This window comes from Mucor velutinosus (genome assembly GCF_035048745.1).
Source record: "Mucor velutinosus strain NIH1002 chromosome Unknown tig00000093, whole genome shotgun sequence".
NCBI classification, from domain to species: domain Eukaryota; kingdom Fungi; phylum Mucoromycota; class Mucoromycetes; order Mucorales; family Mucoraceae; genus Mucor; species Mucor velutinosus.
In genome coordinates this window covers 611,754-639,384 of record NW_027041907.1, presented here as the reverse complement: position 1 = coordinate 639,384, position 27,631 = coordinate 611,754, and the positions used below count along the sequence as shown (strand labels likewise).

The 27,631-nt window shown below is 40.2% G+C and overlaps 13 protein-coding genes across 13 annotated transcripts; 7 read left to right on the top strand and 6 right to left on the bottom strand.

Moving 5' to 3' along the window:
* Window positions 1–40: 40 nt before the first annotated feature.
* ATC70_001944 (uncharacterized protein) lies at window positions 41–1,086 on the top strand (the record flags this gene model as incomplete). Its single annotated transcript, XM_064821331.1, has 5 exons — window positions 41–136; window positions 210–404; window positions 462–572; window positions 702–760; window positions 819–1,086. 5 exons carry the CDS (start codon window positions 41–43, stop codon window positions 1,084–1,086), a joined length of 729 nt encoding a protein of 242 aa, XP_064681017.1.
* Window positions 1,087–1,237: 151 nt separating this feature from the next.
* Window positions 1,238–2,200, bottom strand: rrb1 (Ribosome assembly protein rrb1; the record flags this gene model as incomplete). Its single annotated transcript, XM_064821330.1, has 1 exon — window positions 1,238–2,200. The coding sequence occupies one exon, from the start codon at window positions 2,198–2,200 to the stop codon at window positions 1,238–1,240; it is 963 nt and encodes a 320-aa protein (XP_064681016.1).
* Window positions 2,201–2,914: 714 nt separating this feature from the next.
* Window positions 2,915–3,707, top strand: gsk3_1 (glycogen synthase kinase 3; the record flags this gene model as incomplete). Its single annotated transcript, XM_064821329.1, has 4 exons — window positions 2,915–2,965; window positions 3,029–3,094; window positions 3,213–3,532; window positions 3,590–3,707. 4 exons carry the CDS (start codon window positions 2,915–2,917, stop codon window positions 3,705–3,707), a joined length of 555 nt encoding a protein of 184 aa, XP_064681015.1.
* A 217-nt stretch (window positions 3,708–3,924) lies between these two features.
* GDA1_1 (Guanosine-diphosphatase) lies at window positions 3,925–4,407 on the bottom strand (the record flags this gene model as incomplete). The annotated part of the gene is made up of 2 exons (XM_064821328.1): window positions 3,925–4,250; window positions 4,308–4,407. The coding sequence occupies 2 exons, from the start codon at window positions 4,405–4,407 to the stop codon at window positions 3,925–3,927; spliced, it is 426 nt and encodes a 141-aa protein (XP_064681014.1).
* A 137-nt stretch (window positions 4,408–4,544) lies between these two features.
* Window positions 4,545–5,975, bottom strand: ATC70_001940 (uncharacterized protein; the record flags this gene model as incomplete). The annotated part of the gene is made up of 9 exons (XM_064821327.1): window positions 4,545–4,716; window positions 4,771–4,888; window positions 4,949–5,066; window positions 5,130–5,443; window positions 5,503–5,515; window positions 5,574–5,627; window positions 5,687–5,732; window positions 5,803–5,833; window positions 5,894–5,975. The coding sequence occupies 9 exons, from the start codon at window positions 5,973–5,975 to the stop codon at window positions 4,545–4,547; spliced, it is 948 nt and encodes a 315-aa protein (XP_064681013.1).
* Window positions 5,976–6,348: 373 nt separating this feature from the next.
* Window positions 6,349–7,110, top strand: ATC70_001939 (uncharacterized protein; the record flags this gene model as incomplete). Its single annotated transcript, XM_064821326.1, has 3 exons — window positions 6,349–6,409; window positions 6,462–6,599; window positions 6,683–7,110. 3 exons carry the CDS (start codon window positions 6,349–6,351, stop codon window positions 7,108–7,110), a joined length of 627 nt encoding a protein of 208 aa, XP_064681012.1.
* A 3,706-nt stretch (window positions 7,111–10,816) lies between these two features.
* On the bottom strand, window positions 10,817–12,484 carry ATC70_001938 (uncharacterized protein; the record flags this gene model as incomplete). The annotated part of the gene is made up of 2 exons (XM_064821325.1): window positions 10,817–12,001; window positions 12,071–12,484. 2 exons carry the CDS (start codon window positions 12,482–12,484, stop codon window positions 10,817–10,819), a joined length of 1,599 nt encoding a protein of 532 aa, XP_064681011.1.
* Window positions 12,485–15,100: 2,616 nt separating this feature from the next.
* On the top strand, window positions 15,101–16,129 carry ATC70_001937 (uncharacterized protein; the record flags this gene model as incomplete). Its single annotated transcript, XM_064821324.1, has 4 exons — window positions 15,101–15,217; window positions 15,290–15,328; window positions 15,385–15,671; window positions 15,727–16,129. The coding sequence occupies 4 exons, from the start codon at window positions 15,101–15,103 to the stop codon at window positions 16,127–16,129; spliced, it is 846 nt and encodes a 281-aa protein (XP_064681010.1).
* Window positions 16,130–16,345: 216 nt separating this feature from the next.
* On the top strand, window positions 16,346–17,553 carry ATC70_001936 (uncharacterized protein; the record flags this gene model as incomplete). Its single annotated transcript, XM_064821323.1, has 5 exons — window positions 16,346–16,510; window positions 16,580–16,650; window positions 16,713–17,129; window positions 17,187–17,271; window positions 17,326–17,553. 5 exons carry the CDS (start codon window positions 16,346–16,348, stop codon window positions 17,551–17,553), a joined length of 966 nt encoding a protein of 321 aa, XP_064681009.1.
* A 1,765-nt stretch (window positions 17,554–19,318) lies between these two features.
* On the top strand, window positions 19,319–20,059 carry ATC70_001935 (uncharacterized protein; the record flags this gene model as incomplete). The annotated part of the gene is made up of 1 exon (XM_064821322.1): window positions 19,319–20,059. The coding sequence occupies one exon, from the start codon at window positions 19,319–19,321 to the stop codon at window positions 20,057–20,059; it is 741 nt and encodes a 246-aa protein (XP_064681008.1).
* Window positions 20,060–20,276: 217 nt separating this feature from the next.
* ATC70_001934 (uncharacterized protein) lies at window positions 20,277–21,747 on the bottom strand (the record flags this gene model as incomplete). The annotated part of the gene is made up of 8 exons (XM_064821321.1): window positions 20,277–20,501; window positions 20,573–20,596; window positions 20,666–20,893; window positions 20,957–20,968; window positions 21,037–21,117; window positions 21,172–21,286; window positions 21,344–21,422; window positions 21,492–21,747. The coding sequence occupies 8 exons, from the start codon at window positions 21,745–21,747 to the stop codon at window positions 20,277–20,279; spliced, it is 1,020 nt and encodes a 339-aa protein (XP_064681007.1).
* A 1,141-nt stretch (window positions 21,748–22,888) lies between these two features.
* Window positions 22,889–23,684, top strand: ATC70_001933 (uncharacterized protein; the record flags this gene model as incomplete). The annotated part of the gene is made up of 3 exons (XM_064821320.1): window positions 22,889–23,011; window positions 23,075–23,111; window positions 23,173–23,684. The coding sequence occupies 3 exons, from the start codon at window positions 22,889–22,891 to the stop codon at window positions 23,682–23,684; spliced, it is 672 nt and encodes a 223-aa protein (XP_064681006.1).
* A 218-nt stretch (window positions 23,685–23,902) lies between these two features.
* ATC70_001932 (uncharacterized protein) lies at window positions 23,903–26,171 on the bottom strand (the record flags this gene model as incomplete). Its single annotated transcript, XM_064821319.1, has 4 exons — window positions 23,903–25,269; window positions 25,334–25,427; window positions 25,485–26,101; window positions 26,162–26,171. The coding sequence occupies 4 exons, from the start codon at window positions 26,169–26,171 to the stop codon at window positions 23,903–23,905; spliced, it is 2,088 nt and encodes a 695-aa protein (XP_064681005.1).
* Window positions 26,172–27,631: the final 1,460 nt, after the last annotated feature.

Sequence of the window (27,631 nt, the reverse complement as noted above, 5' to 3'; positions counted from 1 at the left end):
CTCTTTATCCATTCTATCTCACACATTTCGATTATAAGCCATGTTTTTAACACGTTCCGAGTATGACCGTGGTGTAAATACCTTTTCTCCCGAAGGTCGTCTTTTCCAAGTTGAATACGCCATTGAAGCCATCAAGGTAAAGTCTACTGTCATTCCAATGTATCTTGATAAATGTCAGCTAAAATATATATATATATATATACATCTAGCTTGGCACAACTGCTATTGGTGTTCAAACATCTGAAGGTGTTGTCTTGGCTGTTGAGAAGCGTGTGTCTTCCACTTTATTGGAACCTAGCTCTATTGAAAAGATTATGGAAATTGATGAACATTTAGGCTGTGCAGTCAGTGGTATGACTGCCGATGCCAGAACCATGATTGAACATGCACGAGTTGCTGCTCAAGTAAGTGCGGATTGAATGAGATGAATGGTCAAGAAAACTAATCTAAATGCATAATAGAACCACAGATTTACATACGACGAGAAACTCAAAGTTGAAAGTGCTACTCAAAGTGTATGCGATTTGGCATTGAGATTTGGTGAGGGTGCCGAAGGTGAAGAATCTATCATGGTGAGTGAATCAGGGTGCATAGATACAAACAAGAGAAGAAGAGAGAGAGAGAGAGAGAGAGAGAGAGTGTGTGTGTGTGTGTGTGTGATGGGCGAATGAAAATCAATGTGTATTAACATGTCTACTCAGAGTCGTCCATTTGGTGTTGCATTACTCATTGCAGGTGTTGATGAAAATGGACCTCAACTGTAAGTTGTATAGTAAAGTGCCTACTTGATCTATTTTTTGTATTCATTTTCCGTACAGTTTCCATGCTGATCCTTCAGGTACATTTATGAAGTATCAAGCAAAGGCTATTGGATCAGGTTCTGAAGGTGCCCAAACTGAATTACAAAAAGAATATCACAAATCAATGACTTTAAAGGAAGCAGAGACTCTCGCCTTGACTGTCTTGAAGTCTGTCATGGAGGAAAAGTTGAACAAAACCAATGTCCAAATCGCAGCTGTTACACCAGAGCAAAACTTTAGAGTCTATTCAGAGGAAGAATTACAAGTTGTCATTGATAGATTGTAAGAACTAGATGCTTGTAAGCATGTAGTTGCAATCGTTTTGAAACAATAAAAAGAAATGTACAAAAAAAAATGCGCAAGGTGTATACAACCAAAACAGTAGAACCGAGATGATGATCTTTATTTTTTTTTTTTATGCAATTCTATTTAATGAACTATGAAATACGAGTATAAAACACTACAAATAAAAATGTCAGTAGAATAGTAAATGAGTCCATGCCATGGTTTAGGTGCGAGAATCCAACGCCATCGCTGGAAAAGACGCCAATTTGACCCAAACCGCCTAAATCTTGTGAATAACCCAGAGCAGGCATGTTGGCTGCCATATCAGGTGGAGGTACGGGAATTCCAGGTTGGCCAGCAAGAGGGGGTTTTTCAACACCAACTGTGGGCATGGAGGCTGAACCTGTAGCAGTCGATCGAGCTGCTTGGCCTGGCGCTGGTGCTGGTGCTGGTGCTGGTTGTTGAGGAGGCTGCGTTGGAGGAGGTTGTTGCCGTGGAGGAGGTGGATGTGGTGGTGGAGACGAAGTAACAGTAACCGTTGCAACTGGAGCAGAGGACACAGGCACTGGGGTAGCAGCGGTTGCGGTAGGAGAATGTACTGAAGTATGAGGCATGGGTGCTTTGAGTTTCTTCTTTCTATGTTTATCAGCATATTCTTTTCCCTTCTTCTTCTTCTTTGCTGCTTGTACATCAGATTGTTGAGGCCATGGCTCTTCATCCTCTTCATACTCTTCAGGCCCATTTAAATGTTCATCCACAACCTTTTGGGCATCATCCACTCTTTTTTGATCTTCCTCTTTGTAATCCCAAAACGGCTCTTCCAAGTCATCATATGGTGGTTCTGGTGAAGGCGACACTTTGCGAGGCTCTGTGTCGAATCCTTCGTCCGTTTCAACAATTTCGATCCACTCGTCATCTTCGTGTTGGTAGTGTTGATGATCCATCACTGGCTCTTCCTCGTATTCCTCCTCCCAATATGGTGCGTTGGGTCCTTCCATCACTGGCCCTTCCTCGTATTCCTCCCCCCAATATGGTGCGTTGGGCCCTTCTTCCATCTCTATTGTTTCCTCTGCTCCAAACTCGCCCCATGGTTCTTCCATAAATACATCGTCCATAGTGAATGGCAATCGCAATAGAGGCACAGATTGAACTCACATTGCAAAAATATAAGCGGGTTCTTTATATGCATTTGCTATGGTTATTTGTTGGTAGCAATGTTCACTTTTCAACTGCTTCTGATGGCACTTTTCCGAGCATCATTTAGTCGCCGGAATATTGTCATCGTTTATACTCTTCTGCTAAGCGTATCTTTATTGATGCAGCCAAACAAATACAACACTCGAATGGCATTTCTCCTCTCCGTATTTTGTATTTCGTCATTTTCATATAATCCATGGCGCCGTTGTCAAAAGTTGAGGATATATGTGGTCTGATCGGATTCAGTATGAGAGCATCATATCTTATTCAAGAGCATCGGTGCATAGGTGGTATCAAAATGCTTCTTTTCGGACGCACACGCTTATAGTCAGGCAATTGCTGTGTGTCATAGTGGTCCCTGAGCATCTGCTGCATTCCGCACCAACAAGTACAGTAGCCTGCTTATACCATAGGTCGGCAAGGAATTGAAATGTCGAAATTAAATACTAGTAACTTCTCCTATTTCCAAAAGAACAAATGATCCTGGATCTCTTGGCACACGGTAATGAAAGTTTGACATTTCGGTAACTGAGGAGTGATTGACAGGAGTCTCATTTTAAGCACCAGACATATAAGGATGAGGAATGACTGAATGTTCCGCGTTTTGTCTTCCCTGATCACAGAAAAAAAAAATGTCTAGCAGCCAAGAGCAAGCATCGGAAATCGAGCAGCAACTGAGCCAAGTAATAGAAAATAAAGGCTTGACTTTACGGCCTTCTGACTAACCAGCATAGATACACACGTAGGCCAAGAAGAACAATATCATTCGTTTTCGAAATGAACTCTTATTGAAAGAAATACAGAAAGTTGAGGTGAGTGTACACGCTTGGAAATCAGAGAAGCGAGTATTGAGCATCTTCCATAGAATCAGGCAAGTTGATATTCAAACAGTTCCGAGATAATTCATATTAATGATGATCCATCCTACAGCAAGGATCATTATCACGTAACTTGGATGAAGCCATCAAATTAAAATATAACCAAGTTTCCGAATATATCACCGCATCATCACTCAGTCTAACCACGATTCATCAGACCATGATTCATATGAACGAAATGAAATCCGAACTACGGGACAAGCAAGCAAATCTTGGTAAAAGAGTGGCCGGCTATGTAAAGACGGTACTGGAGATGCTTGATGTGACATGGACAGTGATAGAGCAGTTTAAATATAAGGCACAGAGGGACAAGAATATTGCATTGGATGATCACTATGCCGCTCTTGTGGACACCATGCTGCTAAAAACCAAGTAAGAGGCATTGCTATCTCTGCTCAACGCATGCATATTTATATCGACCCCATGTAGAATCCTTCAATTAACCATCCTTATCGGCACTTACGATGACCCGGATTTCGTTATAGCGTTAGAAACACTAAGGTATTTTGATTTACAACAAATTCTTTATTTCACTTGTATAAGATAAAAAATGTATGACTAATAAGAAATGGTAATAATAATAATAATAGAAACCTTTTGGATAAAAGATATAATGATGCAGAGACAATGTTAGAGGACACCACACGGAAAATAGAAGAATACAGAGAGATTGGACCCGAATTCAGAACGCTAGCAGTGGCATATGAGGGATTGCTGGACAGAATTCAGGCGACAAAAGATGATATTGACAGGATAAGAGACAACTAGTATTTGCCTTGAATGAATTTGACGATTAGATTTGCTTTTGACTCTTCATATTCTTGTATTAAAGTGATGTTGCTGCAGAGGATCTGTAAAAATCGCTCCAACTTTTGTCTTCTCTCCTCAATCACCTTGTCAGAAAATCTGCTTGTAAAAACCTTGCCAGGTAGGTTAGGGACCTTGATCTCATAGTCATTCTCCTCCAGCTTGAATTTCAGTGATTCAAATTTGCTGTATCTTCTTCTCACTGTGGATTGTTTAAAGTTGAACATGGGCATATTTGTTCTGCAAACAATTTCGTAATCCGTGTACATGCCAAATCCGGTACCTGATTGGTATTTTGATTTAGTGATCTGATGCTGATGTGTGTCTGGCATCAACTTACCATGGGTTTGGGGTGCTCTCACTTCAATCTCCAAAAAGGAATCAGGAATACCTTTGACTTCTTCAATAGTTGTTTCTTGTCTAAGAGCGGATACTTTCATTTTGTGTGTATATATGTGTGTGTGTTTGAAGAGAGAGAGAGAGAGAGAGAGAGAAGTGTAGTTGAAGAAAAAAAGTGGAAAACATCAAGACTGAATGCCTTGTATTTATAGTCAAATATTTTATTTATTTGTCATGGTTAGTGTTTCATAAATTGATCATAACTTGCACCGATTTCCTCCAACATGTGTGTGGTTAAAACGGATCTGCCATACTTTTTAAAGGCTAAATTTGAACTTGTTCTAGTAATCTGACAAGCTCCCCATGTAGCGTACATGGCAATATCCTTGGCAGGGATTTCATTCGAATGACTAGACGGATATTGCTTTAGTTTAAATGAAAATGCCCAAGCAGTTTTTGATTACCTCCAAACACCATCTTGGTAAGCTTTTCCCCAAGCTAAAAATGCCGCAATAGCGCCCGAGAGGACATCCCCCTGACCACCCATACGTTTTAAACCGCCCTCAGCATCACATTGCAAAACTATAATTGTTGATATTTATTAGCTCCAAACAAACAAAGACAGCATTTATAATATATTACCTTGGTCTCCATTAGTGATAATATCAACAGAACCCTTCTGAACAACCGTGACACCGCCAAGAGACTGACTGAGGTCTTTAGCTGCTTGATCGGATTGCTCCTTGTCTGCTTGGACATTCTACACACAGAAAAAAGGAGATGAGGCAAATCCACATTTTCAAATCAGTTACGGCGATCTTACCATCTTCTCGCATAAGCGCTTAAATTCCACGACATTAGGGGTTAATACCGCTTTTTTGTAGCCTTGCACAGTTTCAGGATGTTGTTGAACAAGGTACAAACCATCTGCATCAATGACTATGGCCATGTCGTTTTCACGAGCTTTCTTGATAAGCTCTTTGGCTGTATCTTGCATGATCTTGTCTCTAGATAGACCAGGTCCAACAACTAGCACATGCAATCTTGAGAAGATACTTGAAACATTATCCACAATTTCTTTGATAGAAGTGGATTGAGCAGCGTCTTGTGTTCTGAGATATGGATGTACAATCAAATCTATTTGTATATATTTGTATATATTCTCCTTTTTCTAATACTCTTGTTTGTTTGTATACCTGGTGAATAACTCTATGTAAAATAGTTGGTATACATCCTTCATTTGATGGGTTTCTATGCCATAGTTTACCTTGATAGCTGTGCTGGCTCCAGGAGAGCAAAAGATGTGGCATAAATCCACGCCCTATAGAGTCTGTTAATACACATGTTTATTCATGCAAAAATCTGAGCACTGATACTTGCTACTTTCAACGAAGTGATTCCACTGTAGTATGGTGCACCTGTATACCTATATTCGGATGAGAATGTTTGGAATAATAGATATGCAGGTTCTAAAATAAATAAATAACGCTTCTTACTCTTCTGAGCCACCAACTACACCCACTCTTCCTGAATTTCGTGTTTCATTTAATTCGTGGTCCTTATATCCATATATACTCTTATATTTACCTGCTTGCCCCTTGTGCATCTCATGAGATAAAGGTGGAATAAGCTGTCTAACGAGCTTCATATCAGGAATTCTTGCTGGCATCGTAATTTGTAAGTAATGAGGAGGAAAAAAAAAAAAAGAGAGAGAGAGAGATGTACGTTGCCACCATGAAGTGATGTTATGATGATTTATGCCAAAATGCTTAAAATCCCGCCATGTTTTAGTTTTTTAGCAACATTTTTCATCATCATCCTGACTCTAGAGGGCCAGAGAAAATATAAGAATCCGTAGAAAATGTTTCAATCGATGCGCCACATGGTGAAAAAGAACTTTGAGCGTTTTCTGTATGCAACAAAGATGCAAATGTACCTCCTCACGTGGAATTGTTGTTGTTTGGCTCATCATTCGGAAGTTGATTAGACCATCATCGTCTTGTTTAGGATATTTTTTCCTCTTTTTCAGTTTTCAACTGACCATGACAGATAAGATAGCCATCAAAAAGATGGGCGACACATACTTTGTGTTTGACGCAAAAGGTAAGCATGTGTAGATGCGTTGGTAGTATCAGCACGGCTAAGGCTAGGCAAGATGTCGAACAGCTCAGGACCAAATACCGTATTGTGGGAGCATTGAATGGCACTCTTCCACAGCTTCCTCTGCAAAACACATTTTACGGCCTCCCGCTTATGCTGTTACCTGAAGAAGTTGAATTATTAGTAAACAGAGGTAAGTTAGCCGTTTACCAATCAGGCTCTAGACTGGTAGTCATTGATAAACAAATAAATCAGAAACTTAATTCCTTATGACAGGTTGGGCCCATATTATTCAAAAACCACCCAAAACTACTACCAGCACAACAATGATGCAAAACAAGGGACCGCACGTTACAGCAATAGTGCACAAACAGAGGAAACTGAGTGCAGATGTCTTTGATTTCTTTTGGTCGCAAGGCTTTTACATTACCAGTGGTGTCAAATTCGGCGGCCAGTTCCTGCTGTACCCCCATGATCCCATGTGTGTGCACAGTGAGTACATTGTTTCCGTCAAGCAGACAAAAGATCAAGAGGTATTGCCTTTAGAAATCATTGAGATGGGAAGAGCGGCAACGAATGTGAAAAAGACATTCGTGCTTGTGGCGGCAGCAGATCAGAAAGAAGCAGAGGGTGAGCAGGAGGAGCAGGAGGAGCAGGACACCAACCAAATGGTATGTTACTCGATAGAATGGGCAGGCTTTTGAAACACATGTGCACAGCGTATGCTTTGAAATCAGCACAAAACTGCTCCCTTCGCATCCGAGAGATTTATACAACAATATACCATCATTGCATCACATTGTGTATTCACCACGTTTCATACTGTACATGTAACGCAATGTAATGTAGCATGCAATAAAAAAAATGAGGGTCTCTCTGAAACCGATACAATTGCTGCTAGTGTGCTGTGCTTTCCTGTTTTTTTTTTTTTTTTTTTTTTTTGTTAGTGGTACCATGTATTGTCTACATACACAATGCTTACTGATACGCAACACATAATCCTTTGTAACTGTATCATGTCAGATGATGACTCTCTTTGAGCCTTGTTCCGATAGCTAAACTCTAGCTGTATGCAAGCTGTTTGGAAAAGTAAGCAACGATTGGCAAGGAATGACGGTGGCCACATACTAGCAAGTGCTGACTACAACGATGCACATGACATAGATCCAGCCTGTATCTAGATGTTTCATGCTCAAATTGTTCATAGTGCAAACCTCAGGGAGCACTCATGAACTCGGGATCACATTTCTGTTGCGACGGCCATTTGATACACACATACTAGCTACACTCTGTAATTAAAGACAATAAGATGTATACAGACATCGATTACCAGTAAGATTATTATCATTTTGAGAATCTTTATGATTCAAATGACTTTCTACCTTCGTTTCATTGAGGACTTACTTAAAGCCGATGCCGGTCGATCCTCTTTGCCCATCAAATTGAGGTACCATGAGCTTTGTCAAATATCCTGCTACTGTAGTTTGTTAACGTTTCTCTTTCCAGTGAGAGCCATCCGCAACTACGGATTTGACTCTTTTAGGATGCTCCATATTTGCGCTAATGGAAACAGTTCTCATACGGACACAGGACGTACTGATATTGCCTCTTACTACGCGAGAATATGCAAATAATAGCGAAATAGCCATACATTTCAGTCGTGTTTTCTCGCGTTAGAAGCCGCTTTAGACCACCAGATTTGCACTAATGAATTCCTCTTGATTAGTACTTACTTTCTGACATGTTTGCTCAACTTTTTTTTTTTGGAATCGCCAAAAATCGACCAAAAACCATGAGGGATGCCTCATGATTTTCATTGAAAATCAAACGATCGTGATTTTGACCGCAAAATTGAAGACTTTTGCTATGGCATATATTAATTCAAAATGATTGTATTGATCCAAAGCAACCACAGAAACTACTTTTGCGGAACTTACACATGCAAAATTTCTACATTGTGGCCGAAAACCTCATTTCATATTTTCTGGCTTTGCTCACTAAGCTTATTCAAAACATCCATTTTACTTGGTACCATGGGATGCGCCTTGAAAAGTACTACAAGGAAGCTTAAGGAAGTACAGTATGATCAGCACATTTTATATAGTCGAGTCTAGCAAAACAAGTCGAATTGGATCCAAAATGATCCCAAATGATCAAATCAAAACAGAATATGAAGCGAAGAATCAAAAATTTCTGCCTGCCTAGCAACATCCACGTATTCGGCATAAATTTCCGTCTCAAGAGCTTGCATATCAAACGTGTCAGTTACATCAACGAACCAGAAGAATTTGAAGACGACTATTGGAAGCATGTAATACACCACGTTTTAATGTTTGTCAATCTTAAAGTGGGTGTGGGATTGGGAGCCGTTGAATTACCAGCTTGATTAAGAAGATGTATGCCATTGATGTCAAAGTTTAAATGCATCAAGGAAGAGCTACCATTCATTTGAATGCTTTGGTCGACGATCAAAGACCCAGCCAACTAGGCACCTCCATCAAGCACTTCTCGTTTCAAGACAGAATTGCTTGTCATCTGGCAAATCAACAGCGCTATGCCTAATTTGTTCAACGTATTGCTCTCAAAAGCATTACTGTTAATGAGGTCTCTTCATTGACTCAGATTTACAAAACACCGTAATAGCAGATCTCAGTGGTGGCTATCCCATATAACTCAAGTCTCCGAGTGTCATCTTGTTGGTTTCGTCCTGACTCCCTGCTTCTGGCGTACCTGCCTGTTCATTGCAGAAGTGATGTTCTGCCAACATTGAATATATACGAGGCTATTTTCCATTTTATGTGTTATCTGAAATCTCTCGTCGTTTACCAGCAATTGATGTGCTTGTGTTTAATACAACATGCTTCTTGATGGAGAATGTCATATCTTGCAGATCTTTCTCTCCATGTCGAAAGCTACACAGTTTGGTCTTGAATGTTGTTCCTTTGCTCGGGGCCGCGAATATTATAACGCAGTCCATAAACACTTTTCAAAGCTTCAAAAAGGAAAGAAAATAATCCAACAAGTATTTTGATAAGATGGCGTTATTAAATATTGAATGCAAAAAAAAGAAAGAGTGGCTAACAATAACGCTATAGTCTGTCACCTTCCTTCTATACGTTTTAAAAGCATCTAATATTACTGTATTGCCTTCATGATTAAAAGGGCATTGAGTTTACCAGCTGGCCCTACAAGCTAAAATTAATTCAAACCCAGAACCATAGTTTGTTCCAGATTGGACAAATTTTGATAATTCTGGACTCGATTAAACTATTTTTGCAGATTCGATTAAGTAAACTATGATGATCACCCAATGCTTCCTTAAGCTGGAGCTCGTCTCCCCTACAAAAAAAAAAAAAAAAAAAAAAAAAAAAATGCTTCCTTAAGCTTTCCTGGAGTACTTTTTAAGGTGCATCCAATGGTACCAAGTAAAATAGATGATTTGAATAAACTTATCAAATGATTCATGAAAATATGAAAAGAGGTTTCTGGCCAAAATGTCGAAATTTTACATATCAAAGTCCCACAAAGATGATTTCAGAGGTTGCTTTGGATCGATAGAAACAATTTGATTCAAGATATACCATAGTAAAAGTCTCCATTTTCAAGGTGAAAAACGCGATCGTTTGATTGTCGAAGAAAAGTATGAGGGGTACCTCATGCTTTTTGGTCGATTTTGGCTATGTTTTTTTTGATCCCCAAAAAAGTTGAGCAAAGGTATCTGAAAGTAACTGCCGGATGAGAGCAGTTGTTTGGTATTATTCCGATGGTCCAAAACGGCCTTTAACGCGAGAAAACACTGCTCAAACGCGCTCAAATTTTACTGTATTAGGGATACTAGGGAATAAAAAGGAGAAATACCAGTATGCTGCTTGCCCGTATATGCAGTAGCTACGTGTATATGGATGTAGAGCATCACACAAGAAGGGGTTTCATGTATAAGTGAAGGGCCTAAATGAAAGTAGCAGTATTTTGATAAGATACGCAAGGGCAATCGTTAGCGCGAGCTGCCGCTGCGCAGGTTGGTTCTCACCAAAGCGAAGGGAAGGCAGAGAGCCATCCGAAGCGTAAACATTTGTAACGGATAAGGATGACACGACTGATGATTGCTCGCCTGAGAACCTCGATTTAATTGAAGTTGTATCCAGCGAAAATTTTACCCTCGAGATTGAGACTGATAAAGAAACGTGTGATTACAAACGTAGCAAAAAGGACAGCATGGAGCTTGATTTGGATCAGATGCAAAGCATTGAAGCTGCTTACAATTGAAAATGATGGGTCTCGAGAGACTATTCAATCATTTTAAAAGTTTAAATAAACTGCTTACTTATTATGAAATGCTTCCTTGAAAAATAATCAGGGTTTCTTTATTTATTCTCTATGCTTGGTTTATTTTATACAAAATTTATAAATTTACTCCCATTCAATGGTAGCAGGAGGCTTGGAACTAATATCATACACAACACGGTTAACACCCTTAACCTCATTAATAATTCTTGAAGAGATACGCTTCAAAGTCAAGAACCATTCAGCACCAATCATGACATCGGCAGACATGAAATCAGTGGTTTCAACAGCTCTTAAAGCAATGACTTGCTCATAGGTACGCTTGTCACCCATAACACCAACAGCCTTGATAGGCAAGAGAGCGGCATAAGCTTGAGAAATTTGACGGTAATAACCACCCTTCTTGATTTCCTCAATATAAATATGGTCGGCTAAACGAGCAATTTGAACTTGTTCACGAGTAACTTCACCCAAAACACGGATAGCGATACCTGGTCCAGGGAAGGGGTGACGCCAGACCAATTCATCATCAAGACCCAAAATCTTACCGAGCTCACGCACTTCATCCTTGAAGAGTTCACGGAGAGGTTCAATCAACTTGAGCTTCATGTCTTCCAAAAGACCACCGACGTTGTGGTGAGTCTTGATAGTGGCAGAAGGACCCTTGAAAGAGATGGATTCAATGACATCAGGGTATAAAGTACCTTGCAACAAGTATTCAATTTGACCACCACATTCCTTGTCGACAATAGCAGCTTCATCTTCAAACACCTCGATGAAAGTGTTACCAATAATCTTACGCTTCTTCTCGGGATCAGTGACACCCTTGAGACGGTCCAAGAAGAGATCAGAGGCATCAGCAATCTTGAGGTTGATACCCATCTTATCAACCAACATCTTCTTGACATTGGCACATTCATCCAAACGCATGACACCGTTATCGACCAAAATAGCATGGAAACGATCACCAATGGCTTCGTGCATCAACTTGGCAGCAACAGTAGAGTCAACACCACCAGACACAGCACCAATGACACGACCAGTAGGACCGACAATCTTACGAATACGAGCAATTTCCTTTTCAACAAATTCCTCCATGGTCCAAGAAGCCTTGGCTTCACAGATGGTCAAGACAAAGTTGCGAAGGATCTCCTTACCACAGGCAGTGTGGGTGAGCTCAGGGTGAAGCTGAATACCGAAGAAAGGCTTCTCTCTGTGAGCAACAGCAGCGAAAGGAGCAGTCTTGGTTGTACCGATAACGTTGAAATTTTCAGCAGCACCTGTAACTTGATCACCGTGAGACATCCAGACCTTAATGTGTCGATTCTCATGTCAATAAAATTTTTTCTCTCTCCCTCTACCAAATCAACAACTACATACCTGAACAGGAGATTCAATGCCTGCCAAGAGCTTATCAGCAAAAGGATGATCAGGGAATCTGTGAATGTCCAACATGGCATAACCGTATTCACGATGGTCACAGGCTTCGACCTTACCACCCATAAGGTTGGTCATTTCTTGAAGACCATAACAGATACCCAAGACAGGAACGCCACTATCAAAGACGGCAGGATCAACGCGAGGAGCATCCTTGTCATAGACAGAGTAGGGAGAACCAGACAGAATGATACCCTTGGGCTTGAAGTGGAGATCAGCCATCTTTTGAGTACAAGGCAAAAGCTCACAGTAGATGCCAAACTCACGGATACGACGAGCAATCAAGTGAGAGGTTTGAGATCCAAAATCCAAAATGAGGATAGTATCAAAGGCTTCATTCATATGTTCGACAGACATGTTGGTTTAGAAAAAGAAAAAATGGGGATTTTTTATTTTAAAAAAATGAAAGGGTGATATAGAACCACCGAAAATTTGTAAATGCTGAAAAGAACACACTTCTTTTATATGGCTTTGAAAATTTTTTAGCTGTGATGTGACTCATTAATGACTCTTTCGTTGCTTCTGTTTTTGTGTTTTACTCCAATACATGTCTACGGCTGCGGATCATCCATCTAAAAGTGTGCAATTAAACCAATCATGACCAATTGATTTTCAATCCAAAAAGAATTGACAATTACAAGATAGCAGTTGCTTTTGCTGGTTGATAGATAAGTCGTGTCTTTATCATAGCAAACCAGATGCTGTAAGAAATACAGCACAATTATACTTCCTATATCTGAAAGAAAGATCATGTGTACCATGGCGACTAATTATTGGTCTGACAGCTTTCGGTTCCTGATTGCTATGGTAAGTTGTATCCCCGACAGGGCTTTGGTTTTATAATTCTCAATGTCCCTGATCTGAGAGTCAGAGTCTAAGCATTCTTGAGTATCTAAGAACTTACTGTCAAAAATTGCATCAACTGCATTTGGAAGCAATCAATGATTAATTGTAGGCAAGCTTCGAACTTTGGTGTCCTATTGAACCAATCCCTTTAACTAACAAAATTTATCGACCAGTGTGTCTTTATCTGCATACTGTCCCTTGTTTATCGAGGTACCATCGCTCGATTTCAATGAAAGCATACAATCTAGGTTATAGTACATTTCATTCCCCAGATGTTTTTTTAGGAGCTTCTAAAAGTACCAATTACTCTCACATAAACATGGCATCTGTAATATGTATGAGAGGTAATTAATAAATAGATAGATAATGTTTATTGAATAAAATATATTGGGGTATTTATACTCTTGTAAATTGCTACGGATATATGAATACGTTATGGACATGAATATTAAATAGGAAACGGGCATGTTGCTGAATTGGTCAACATGCATAATGCAGTAATGATATACGGTTATTGGTCCTATGACATATATCACAGCATCAATGTTGCTAGGCAGGCAGAAATTTTTGATTCTTCGCTTCATATTCTGTTTTGATTTGATCATTTGGGATCATTTTGGATCCAATTCGACTTGTTTTGCTAGACTCGACTATATAAAATGTGCTGATCATACTGTACTTCCTTAAGCTTCCTTGTAGTACTTTTCAAGGCGCATCCCATGGTACCAAGTAAAATGGATGTTTTGAATAAGCTTATTGAGCAAAGCCAGAAAATATGAAATGAGGTTTTCGGCCACAATGTAGAAATTTTGCATGTGTAAGTTCCACAAAAGTAGTTTCTGTGGTTGCTTTGGATCAATACAATCATTTTGAATTAATATATGCCATAGCAAAAGTCTTCAATTTTGCGGTCAAAATCACGATCGTTTGATTTTCAATGAAAATCATGAGGCATCCCTCATGGTTTTTGGTCGATTTTTGGCGATTCCAAAAAAAAAAAAAGTTGAGCAAACATGTCAGAAAGTAAGTACTAATCGAGAGGAATTCATTAGTGCAAATCTGGTGGTCTAAAGCGGCTTCTAACGCGAGAAAACACGACTGAAATGTATGGCTATTTCGCTATTATTTGCATATTTTCGCGTAGTAAGAGGCAATATCAGTACGTCCTGTGTCCGTATGAGAACTGTTTCCATTAGCGCAGATATGGAGCATCCTAAAAGAGCCAGAGTCACAGGTACGGGTCGTTATAGAGAGAGTTTTCATGTATGATGAACAGCTGAAAAGTAGGTATTGGTAGGATCAATCAAATACTCTAATGAGGCCTCCAAAAGTCTTGTCGAACTTTAGAATTTTTGATTCATTCACATTTTTACACTTCTTTTATAGCGCACTTTTGAGAAACACTATCACATCAATAAACTGATTATTGCAACTATCAGCCTTTTTTTCAGAGCAAGCTCATTTCAAAATTTTCTCTACAGAAAGATATCCTCTAAATGCGTGCACCTCAAATCCTTGGGAGCGTCTTACGTTGACGACATGTTGACTTTTGCAACACGCTTAATACATTGTCGCTTTGGTTTCTAAATAATAAAATGGTATGGCTCAATCAAAAAGTGATTCAAATTACAGTCAAATGGCTAGAAACCTTACTGTTAAGTAAGCCACCACGCTACAAAGCCATTTGACGTTCACCACATAGCGTTTAACTGCATCATGCATGGCATTGGATTCTCGCAACCCTTAATAATCCGTTTCTTCACATTCTTCGAATGGTTGACTATAAAATTGATACGGTCTTTGTATATTGGCAACATGAGAGATTCATCATTAAGCTCGAACGATCAACGTGCGAGACAGCTGTATTTGCTATATATCTACTAATTAATTTTTCCTCTCACTGCGATAACTCCAAGCTGGATCAATTATCCGATTCACGCAAATGAATGAAGGAGAGTTTTCTTTTTCACGATTTTGTATTTAATAACTGATGTAGAATATATTTAATGGCTCCCTCTGTCTCATTTCTAAAAGATATAACTCCTTAATTTGTTATTATAATCTCGGTCTAATGAAGTTTGATGAATTTCAAGGGCTTTCTCTTTCCTCAGCACATAGTTATATAGAATGAAGCAATCTATAAAATTCATCAATGCACTGCGATTCTTTACATTACTGTTCAGTTTGATTGGATTAGGATGCCATTTTGCTCAATGCACATTATTGCATGTGTACCAAAACAAAGTAAGCAGCAGCCTAGTCTTTTGAACGCATCTATGAAACTGTCAGTGTAAGCTAAACATCGCGAGTATACAGACAAACATACCAAGCTGGATATCAGTAGGGCACTGGCAGGTAACAATCATCAATCCACCCGAGAAATATACATCAACTAAAGAGAAGTTTGATAGTATTTAGCTTGGTACATCCTGTTCAGTTTGTCAGTGATGAGTGCGTTGGCTGTTTGTGTACATGCGACATGTTGTAAACGAGGACACATCTTGCGAGGAGATAAATGCTTGGGATCAGTAAACATTGCAGTTTCCGCTGTTATCATTATAGCAATTACATTCTGGGGAGGCCAAGAGCCGTGGACACATGGTCTTGTGGAGTTCAAGGAACCGGCAAAAGGATTTATTACATATTGTGCCATGTTGGATCAAGATCATGATGCGACTTACCCATTGCTTATGCAAAGGTAGTTCAAATGTCACTGAAGGCCACACAAACATGGATCTAACTCTCAGTTTTAGGTGTTTGCTAGTGGATAGTACCTACGTCGTGTCCATCGCTGTATCTCTCATGTGGATCGTTCTAGTGATAAGCAGCTCTATGATAAAATCCAGTAGAAGAATGTCTGACCCTATTGTTCCCATACTGTCAAACGAGCATGAAAAGGGCAGATGGAAAATCTCATTAGCAAGCAACAAAAGAGCCTCAACAGCAAAGAAATACGCCACACCGATAGCACCGCAAAGAGAGAAATTGGAGCTACCAGGAAGCTACGATCATCGCAATAGCAACGATTTGAGCAGGCTGCAAGTGGATCGCTACTCGATGCTTGCTCGTCAGTATCCACCACCTAATGCTAGCAATGCTCTCCCAGGAGCCTACGTATCTCCGGCACATACGCCATCTCCATTCTACTATTCTTGAATAAATGTTTGACAGGCAATGTTTGCTATCCAATGTTGTGTTGTTGTGTAATGTGACGTCGCAATCATGGTGGATGAGTGGTGTTGATGCTGATCTTTGAGTGTACTTGTTGAAGGCATAACAAATCGGATCTTCTGTCCTCTTTTTCTTTTTTTTTTTCTCTCCTTTTTCTTTGAAAGACATTGTTTAACAGCGTAAGGTTGATAGCACACTCTAATGGAAAATCAATCAATTTCACAACATTCTTTGGCGCAACTTGCTAAAAAGCCCTTGACTGATTTGAAAGAGCAGCAACAGCAACCACTAGTGAAACGCGCACTCAACAGCGGCAGCGATGCTACAGCAGAGGCACTTGAAGCAACTATGCAACGCTTATTAGAGGTATGTTTTGCATGCTGGCTCTGGAGAGGATGCCAACACCCATGTTCCCATCTTGACGTGGCCCTGTAGAAAAACTCTGATCTTACAAAACAGCTTGAAAGTTCATTATTGAAAATCTCAAGATTAAGGAAACAAAGGAGGTAAAAATGCACTAGATTGTGAGTACAATAGCAAAAGGATTAAACGTGCGTGTTCATGGCAGTGTATTGCTGGACGTGATTGTCAAGGCCAACAAGAATGATTATGCAGACGACGATGACGATGATGGCAGTGATTTGTCCGCTGGGGATATCCATTCTGACATCTTTTCGTCTGACGAAGACACAGTAACCACAACAACAGTAGCCAAGAAGAGACATGCAAAGGACGAAGAGGCACCCACTGCTGTAAAACGCAAAAAGACAGCATCATCCGCACCTTCATCACAGGACAAATCGGCACCGCCACAAAAGAGACAAAGATCCAACAAACCTATTGACGTGAAAAAGGATGAGCATGGTAATTACATTCTTCCAGTGCAACTGGGACGAGTCAAATTGCTGTCATTAGGCGAAATTATACCTGAGCCAGAGTTTTATTCACAAACCCACATCTTTCCCGTTGGATATGCGATACAGAGGTTTGTTTGCTGTTGCTGAGAAGCGACGCTTCCTTGGGTACTGACATTCATTCTTAGAACCTTTCGAAGCATGGTACAACAGGATGTATTCACACTGTATACTTGCACTATTGAAAAAGACGAAGAACTAAACAAGCCATTGGTAAGTCTAACGTGGAAGAAAGAAGAAAAAAAAAAAAGCTCAACTCTATTGCAGTTTTGTATACAAGGCGAAGATGCTCCCGAGATTGAAATTAGAAAACTTACTCCTACGGACGCATGGGCAGAGGTCCTTAGAAGATCCAATATATTGAGAAAGAAGGTCTACAAAAACACTGTTTCAGGAACTGAATATTACGGGTTATCATCTGCAACAATTAGAAAGATGGTTCAGGAGCTACCACGCGCAAGGGAATGTGAAGGGTATGAATGGACCGATTTCTAAGGGTTCATTTGATCATACAAAAACCAAAAATTTACATCAATACACACATACACACGCAAACGCACATGGACATGACATTATATTACAAACTGCCGACGAGAGTCTTAATAAAACGATTGCTACGATCAACATCTCTGTTTCATTTTTTGATCAAAATGATGATGGCAGTTTTTGATGTCGTGATGCATTAGACATGGATGCTTTTACCGTGCATGGAAACACAACGAGCAGATACAGTGGGCCTATACATCCGTGATATAGTGCATATTAATTATGCGATTTTAGTTGAATAAGTACGAGCTACATGAAAAAGGAGGAAACCAAAATCATCTTTTTCTAGGAGCAGTGGGGGGGGGGGGTCCTGGATTTAAACTGTAGATAGCGGTAGTAACAGATCAGGAAAACAGTGGCCATTATCAGATCTTTGAAATAACGTAAAGAAGGCCCTGGCTAGCCTCTGTAAAATGGTAGGAAGCCTATTAAATAGGAGGCAGGGGTATGCATGCAATTAATCTGGGGTTTATTGTTCCTTCAAAACAAGCGCTCGCTTCGTAGCACATGAATATGTGTATTTAGACTCGATCCATATAATGAATGGCAAGGTGAAACTTTTATACAGTATCACTCTGAACGAGTAGTGTATCATGTAATGCAGCTCCATGTATAAAAGCTTCAAGAAAAGGGAATTCCTTTGATGAGTATGTAGATTTACCAAAGTAACACATGAGAAGAGTGATACCATGCAGTTGTTATCTGGCATAAATTTAAGAGTGCCATTGAGAATGTCAGGGTCTGAACAGTATTGAAATAAGCTGCGATCAGAGTTTCCCACTTGAATCTCGATCAAAAGATATTTGATATGCGAGCGATGATGGCTTGACAGAGCGTTTACCTCCAAATGTCTGCATTCAATGTATACATGGAAGTGGTCGATACGCCTTTCTCTTTTTTTCTTTTGTTGCCCTATAAATCAAGGAATTGATATGAATTATTCTATTGTACTCTCTACAGTAGCCGTGAATTGGGGTTTTTAGTTGAAATTCATACAAAATATACCACGGAATTGGCTAGAAAAAGAAAATTTGACTTTTTTAAACATTGTGTACACATGTTATCAAACAACATGTGCAACTTTAAATCAGATAAAGTTATCTTTGCATGTTGCTCTGTGACCCAAAAAAACAAAAGCATTGTGCATCTTGCTTTTTTGACATGACCCATGCGTTACTTGAAAGTCTTCAACTTGTTAGATCAGAAGCCAATATGAAAACACACCAAACTATACACCGGTCCATCAGCAAACAGAGAAACATTAGCCATGCTGTCGTGTTGAAGTAACTGGCAAACAACACAGACTTGATATTTTCTGTAAATAGCAAACGCATAAAGTCCATGGTAGTGCCCAATTCTGTGTATCTTGCATGGAGAACGAGTGCATCGGCCCATGCTACGGTTCGTGATAAAAAAAAAAGCCTTGCTAGCAAACAATCAAACTTGGTCCATCCCTTCCCTCCCTCCCTCCCCCCCCCATGACGCCAAGTCAGGTACATCTCAGCGTTGAAGAAGCGGGTAGCTTTTACCGCGATACTCAGGAGATCCCCTTGTCTCTATTTAGAGAGTTGCATACATTCACCATTTAAACACAAGGTATTGCGATAATCCGTCAAATCACATTATTACATCATAAGGGTAAAAAATTGTATAAATATCGCATCTCTTTTGCGTGCTCTGTTTCTTCTTTAGTTTATTCATCCATACTTGAAAAATGATCTCTACACAGTCTACCAGCGTCATGTCAATTGGTGCAATCACATCTCCAGACTCTGCACACACTGAATACCATTTACCGTCGCTTTGTGAGATGACTGACAATGCAGCAACCGCTGCTGCTGCTGTTGACTCATCTCGGGAAAGACAAACATATGTGGGCCATTGGATACACAACACTAGTGCCAATGCTCCATCCGACCGATACGCTACATACCCAATGATGCGCACTCCATCATCTTTTTCTTTATCCAACAGATCGAGATTCCCCTCCATTTCCCTGCCATCCCCCTCATTCTCTTCATCTTCGTCCCACACATCCGATCACGACGATGAGGATGAAGTCCATCACCACTTACATCAGCACAGCAGGCAAAACTCGTTATTCTCTAATTTCGAATCGACATTTGGCAGCAGCACTAGTAATGTTGGCGTTGGCAGATCAAAATCACTGGGTAGCAAATCTGATGCACTAGCGACAAGAAGAGCCCGAAACAAGCTTGCTTCAGCTAAATATCGAGCCAAGAAACAAGCCTTGACACATGCAATGCAGAATAGAATTATGCAGCTTGCCACACAGGTCATGAATCTTCGTGAGGAGCTTGCAATCACTAAAAAGAGTGAGATTGAAATCAAGGCGAAATATGAACGATTAATGCAATACCAAAACAGTATCCATTCACCTCCCACTGCCTCCATGGCTGCCAGTACCATGGCTACTACTACTCACTTGTATTAAAAATAAAAACCAAGGAATTCTATGCCATTTACATATGCAATTATGCCTTGTTTGAGATGTAACACTAACAACGATGGCATTTATGCAAGTCTAAACGTGATTCTCCTGTGTAATGCCTTACTAGGCCACAGATTGAAATTTAATTGACAACATGATCTTACAAACAAAAACAAAAAAAGAATTTGCTTTTATTGACAAGTATGATAGTGGTATGTAATTAGTTGTAATAGTGGCTAATTGGTTTTTTGCTAGTGTTGGATGCTTGAACGGAGGTAATACTGTCATCATCATCATCCACGATGTGAGGTTGAACCATCTGTATGTCAAATTTCATGGATTTTTCATGATTATCACCATCAAATGTCATATCGGCTGTCATATGCTCGTCATTGTGAGTCTTGGTTCGGTTATTACCTGAACTGGATGTACCACTTGTTGTAACCTATTTTTACATGATAAAAGTGTCAATAAAAAAGAGATGGCTGCTAATTAGCATCCACATTGACTAATTACCCAATGAACAGTGACAACATTGACCTTTTTGGGGGGGGATGCAAGGAGTATAGTTAGTTTTGATATCGAAATGCATTGTCAATCATTACTTACCGTGACATCCACAGTACACATTGTCAGGCACACCAAGCCTCTTTGATGGCCATGGCTGATCACCACAAACAGCACATTGATGAAAGAGACAGACAGACACACGACGGATGCTACCAGGGTTCGTCTTGCTAATTTGTATAATCTGGTTACTTTCCAGTCTTGACGGGTATTTCGCCCGATGTTTGTAAGCGGCTTCATGAAAAGCCATGTTAAATACAAGTTGAAAATCTAACCAAAGAAAACAAGTTAGAAGGAAGAATACGCCAAATTGCTATTATGTTGCAAACATACAAAGTCATATACCTATATATGAGACAAACACATGGCGTTAGTTAAGTTTTATACCACTCTGCAACAAGCAAGAGCTTTACCAACAATGGAATACTAGCAACGTCTTGCAATCCAATCGTACATGTGCCATCTGCTTCCAAATAGATGTTTCTAAAGCTCAGCTAGGATGATAGATGAGTAAAATCTGATTTCTGCCATGCGTCTGGATCGCCTACCATGAGCACAAAGATAATGATATAGGGGCAGAGCAGGATGATATGAAATTTGTACTGTGCAGTCTTGAGTCGTGTTGTCTTTACAGCAGTAACCAGGTGCACACGTTCAATCAGCCTATACAACGACAATGAGATGACAAGTCTATTGACAGGCTTTTAAATTATAACCAACCATGCATAAATTGCAATCTTACTGCCAGCATAAAAGAAATCGCAAGCCAACATGCCAAGTGTACAAGACACCAGATTATCTGTAGTAATACGTTGTCAATAGAGGCCGCAAACATAAACGATCATCGTGCGAATTACAATGTACGTACTATTATTAGTAGACACCACAATGACAGATGTCGCTGCAAACGCCCAGGAGAGCGTATACAGCATAATGACCAATACACGGCCATAATTTAAAGATTTCAGTTTTTCACCATAGGTCTTGGCACCTAGCGCCAATGCCAGTACGGTAATACATGCCAACGATGTTACTTCAGATGCAACCTCAAGCCCGTCTGGGTTGACTAGACCCAGATCAAGCATCACATTGGCATCATTTGACGGTACGGTAGTATTGCTCATTTTCACCTTTTTTGTTTAAAGAAAGAGAGAAAAAAGACAAGTTATAAAAAGAGAGATAGAGAGAGAAGGGGGCTAGTCAAGTACAGTGTACATGGATTTATAAGTGTTTATATAGATTTGTGAAAAAAAAAAAAAGTGAATCTAGTATATAAACAACTTTTGGAGTTCATGTGTATCGATTCATATTGTTGTGATTTGCCAATCCCTTGATTTCTTCAACCAACTTTTTTTCTTTTTCCTTGAACAAAGATCAAAGGGTGTACATCATGCCGTGTGAGACAGAGTCATTGTACTCTTCCCCTTGGGGGTTTGCGTTGATTTCATAAATTACCATTGGAACCATCTGATTCAATCTATTGATCCCACATACATGGCAAGATGTAGCCGCCAAATCAACTTTTTCTGGCTTGTTGTTGTTGTTGTTGCACTCATGCCAGATTTTAAGGAGAAGGTCATCCATATAACGCAATATTGCTCTTTTGTGCGTTGGTACTGCTAACATACACATAATTCATATAGTAGCATGAGAACAATAGGAGCAACACTACATCAAAGATTGACGACGACTGCTACTACTAACGACCACAACTGCAGCAACAGAACCGCTGCAGGAGGAAAGAGACTCAGGAAAACGCCACTTGCAGAGGAGCAAACAGCAAGATTTCGCTATACACAACGAATTATGCTATTTAAACAAAACTAAAATGTTCTCATTCATATATACACAATCGCATGGATAGAAAGAGTGTGTCTAACCATGCCTCAAGTGCTCCACCATGGCACTGAACTCATTTCAATCTCCTTGAAGATCAAAAAGATGAGATACTGGATACTAATCTTACTATTCAATGCTTAGACTCTACAAGCTCCCTGATCTACTCTCTACTCTCTCTCTCTCTCTCTCTCTCTCCTCAAAGACGTGAAAAGATGATGCTCGAGAGCTTTGCTTTATTCCCTTTGTCAACTTGTTTTCTCCTTATTTAGTCCTCATTTACTTACTCTGCCCATAATTTTTCCATAGGCGAATCAATCCTCACATCACTGAGGGTGCACTAGAGTGTGTAGAAGGGCGAATTTCGTATGACTTATCTCGCCTCCTTTCATCTTTTTTCTCCTTCTCTCCTGTATCCATTTTCTCGCTATGCAATCTGCTCAAACCGAACTTGACTTTATCAACCTCTATTTAGAAAGACTTTCTTCCAAATCTGTTCGTTATGGCGAGGACTACATGTCGCGTACGCTTCCCTCTCCTTTGAGAATGAAGGTTTGTGGTTGTAATTACCTCTTGGGATAGTCGATTATTAAAGCCATGTTTATTTTTGAACAGAGAGTACCTGTTGCACCCGTTGATATTGAAGAAAAGGGTAATTTCTACTAAAAATTACGCGTGTCAATGCAGTGTATTCATAGTCATGTTCCTATTAGCTCCCGTTGCACCTACTCCTGCCAACACCAACACCAACACCAACAGCGACAAGATTCAAGTAACCGTCAAGGTATTGAAGCCTTCATCTCAATTCACCATTGGCGGATTATCTTTGAACGATACAGTGCATCAATTAAAGCAACGTATCTATCAACAACAAAGCTCACTTCCAGTCAATCGCCAACGTTTGTTGATAAAGGGTAAGGTTTTGGCTGATCAAAAGACCTTGGCAGAACTCTCTATTCAATCAGATGCTGTCATTCACCTTATGGTCATAGCAGCACCAGCAGCAGCAGCTTCCACAGCTTCCAACTCAACATCTCCTGCCTCTTCTCCTATTGCCGCATCAACAGCATCCAGTACAGGCCGCTTTGGCATTTCTGCACAAGCCGAACAAAAATTGTCAAGCCCCGAGTTTTGGTCAGCTTTGGAACAGACATTGGTGGATCAAGTAGGTGAAGCTGATGCCAAGTTGTTGCTTAACCAAGTCAAGGCTTCTTTCACTGTATGAAAATAAATGGAGTTTATTGTATTATTACTATTATGATATTATGAATTGGGGGGATAAGAAAAGAGGTAATAAGTAGATGAATAGATAGGTGATTTGAAATCAAAGGGGAGAGAGAGGGGAATACTAGAAGAGAAGAAAGGGGAGGGGAATCCTTATATTTGTAACAATATATGCATAAGAATGTTTTTACACGGAAATGAGGTGAAATGAACTTGCAACTAGACACTTCCAAGCAGAAATTCAACCATGACCTTTTCTTCTTGTTCCTGTTGCTGTGTTGCGCTCCAATCCTCTTCGTCTTCAGATTGATCAAGGAACCATTCTTCGTCCTCATCTTCCACACCCTCAACATCCGCTGACACCTCCGAGTTTTTATGCAACATGCGAAAACTGACTGGCTCCGTTTGACAGCCGCGGTCTACAGTGCGTGCCTTGAGTGATGCGCTTGGTGCAAAGCGACCTGATAAGGATTTGGCATTGGTATTGTTAGAAGACGGCAGAACATAAATCATGCTAGGCTCCTGATGATGTGGTGGATGATCGACCTGCGATATTTTGTCTTCCAGGGAAATGCCATTGGCAGCAGCTACAAGCGTATTACCCATGATTTCCAGGGCAGCATTTTCGTGAAATGAGGGTGGTCTTGATCCCATAGAGGCTCTCTTGACGACCATGCTAGAAGGTCTTTCAATACCTGATGTACCGCTACGCCGACTATAGACGCTGCTAGAGGTAGACATTTTGGAGGGGTTTCTCATCAAGTGCGTTGTTTCTTCTACAAGCAAATCTTCGCTGGTTGAATAAGAGGATTTCATGGAGGAGCGAGTGGATTTCTCTTCGTAAATGATCGAGTGTCTTGACCTTTGAGATGGACGAGAAGCTACACTGGATGCTGGTGTCAATGGCGGACTATTGGTGTTGTTATCAAGCACAAGAGTAGCAGCTGCAGTGGCACTGGGACTGGAGGTGAGGGTGGTTGTGTGATGGTCACGGTTAAGCTTGGGAAGTGGTGGAATTGGAGGAGGAGGAGGAGGAGGAGACGAGGTTGGCGAAGAGCAAGAAAAAGAAGAGGATTCAGAAGATCTCTTTTTTGATCTATGCTGCTTCTTGGTGTTCTTGGTATCGTTTAGCTTCTTCCATGGCGTAACGTCATCTTCTTTGACCTCGATAGACCTTAAACGGTTGGGAGTCAATGTCACTTTTTTAGTTGTGCCTGATCTCATCAAATCTTCAAAATCCATGCTTGCAGTTGTATAGGAGGGCGTAGTTGGTGAAGCAATTGAAGGAGGGTTAGATGTAGAGCGCTTATTTGACGAAAAACTGAGTGAAATGGTGGAAGTACGCTTTTTCTTCTTGTTGTTGCTGCTACTGCTGCTGCCAAAAAAGTTGAATCGACTCTTGCTGCCAGATGACTTGACAGTGCCGTTGCTCATAATGGAGAGAGGGCGATCACTGATACTTTCACTGGAGCGCATGGAGCATGTTGAGGAAGGCGTAACACGAGGATCGAGGTCATTACTGTCTTCACCCTGAAGAGGGTCATTATGATAGTCCATTGTGATATCTGCACTTGTTGGTGTCGTTGCTATATTAACCAATTTAACTCATTATTCACAACACGGGCCATGTAAATTGGTTGATAAACTTACAATTAGAATGGCGTTGAATGAGTTGATCCCTTTTGATAGAAACAGGACTAGGCACAGGCGAAGGCAAGTAATTTGGATATGTAGAAGCTCGTTTCTATCAATGACATTGATCGATATCAAAACATGTCTCCTGGCTAAGCATACTGCCTACCTCTAATGTTTCTTTTAAATTCATACGTCTAAACAAACTGCCTGCTTGAGGGTCGTCGAGTAGACACAGTAGCACCTCCTTAACTCTGATATGTTCTGCATCCGTCTGATCTGCAGTCATAGCTACCGAATTAAGAATATACTCGGCAATATGTTCTACAATAGCAGTGACATAAATGACAACAACGGGTGCAATCGTGTCTTGATGCTTTTCTTGCGTGTGATGTGTCTCTGCTGCCAAGGTACAAAAATCAGCACAAGCTGCTTGCAGGATGGGTATAATTTGGTTGACAGATTCAGCGTTGAGCAATCGCATCTTTTCATAGGTAGACAGATCCAGTTGATTTTGGTACTCGTCTTCATCCGCTTCTGATTCAGCAATTCGATTCTTCAGCTCAATTTCGGCTTCAACTAATGCATTCTTTCCAAGCGAATAGGGCAGTAACTGCACAACGGCTGCTTTTAACAAGACAAGATCCAATGAAACAGCTGTGATCACTAGAAGCGCGAGAAATTCATCCAAAAAGACATTGATGGCTTGAAGGGCATCGCTGGATACGCGAAGGGGTCCAATCTCGGCTATAATGGCTTGAGCTGCTCTTTGGCAGACATAATAGCCTAATTGAAACATGCTTTAACATGCCTGCTAACATGGCGACTGTCCTATTGAAAACGTACCTTTTGACATTTTGGTAGCGGTATGGATTGTAGAATGGATTGACTGAGGTTGTGCTGTCTGATAGGTGTTGAATGAGACGCTGCAAGAGAACGCCTTGATCTGATGTGCAATGAATGTACCGAAAAAGAAGAAAAAGAGAGAGAGAGAGAGAGAGAGAGAGAGAGAGAGAGAGAGAGAGAGAGAGAGAGAGAGAGAGAGAGAGAGAGAGAGAGAGAGAGAGAGAGAGAGAGAGAGAAAGAGAGAGAGAGAGAAAGAGAAAGAGAAGATTAAAAGAAAGCCAAATTATAATAAATAAAAAAATGAGGAGGGACAATAAAACAACCTGATGTTTACTAAGGGAAAAAAGTCATTAAACGCTTCTCACACGCCCACAGGCACACACAGAATGGCTCTTCATAAGCACACACTACTTACACAGACACACACACGCACAGGCACAAGACTGGAAAAAAGGGAGGTCAAAAAGGGAGATGCTATTCAAATCAGCATGAAACAAATCAAATGAAATCATGATTTCATTATTTCAAAAGTAGAATTCAACACATGGAAATGGAAATTTTATGTCTTTCTTTCTTGGGGTGTGCTGCTACTCCAGTTTCTATAAATACAAGGTACGACATGTTGTGTTTATATGAAATATGCCATGGCGGAATGCGAGCTTTACTATATATGCATTTAGGCCGAGTCACCAACTCTATTGATTTCGTTTCATGCAACCTCCCATGTGTAGCCATGCTTGTGTGTATCTTTTGCTATTTCTCTCTTATTACACTCTATAGACAGATTATTAAATAGATCAATAAAAAAACAGGGAAATCCACAGAGCATGAAAGGAGAGTCAGTGTGATTGAGCCCTGTTTTTAAAATGACTTTCTAGCAACAAGAAACTGAAAAGCAGGATACTGCATCAATGTAGTCATTTATTCAAGGATATATTTAGTAAAAGCAAGTGCAATGCCTTGTCTGCTTAGTTGTTTTCATTTTTACTTTTTGAAAAATATGTACATGTAGATGTTCCATCATGTTATGCAAAGGGAAACTAACTGAAATTACATAGGTCATCCCAAAAAGGAGGGCAAAAGGAGCGCTTGGTCATTTGGATGTTGGAATCCGCTAAAATTAGGTGGTTGCCCTGGATGTATCAGAAGGGCTTCTAGATTAGTGAAGTGTGTTTTCGATTGAGCCATTCAGGTCGCTCAACTAACCCATAGATTGATTTATCACTGAATCATCGGTTCCAATGATCCAACCGAAGCGTTAGCTCAATTCGTCTGTTTTTCTAGCAGTGCCTACCATAAGCTCGATTTCAAGCCAAGTTCTTTGTAAGATCCTTGAAAACGTAGATGTAGTAGTTGATCTGGCTCAGTGTAGATTGGTCTGCAAACGTTGGGATCACCTGGCAGACCTAAAATGCTTACCAGAAAAAAAAAACAGCTGGGCATTAAATGAACGAGCACAGGCTTTTTATG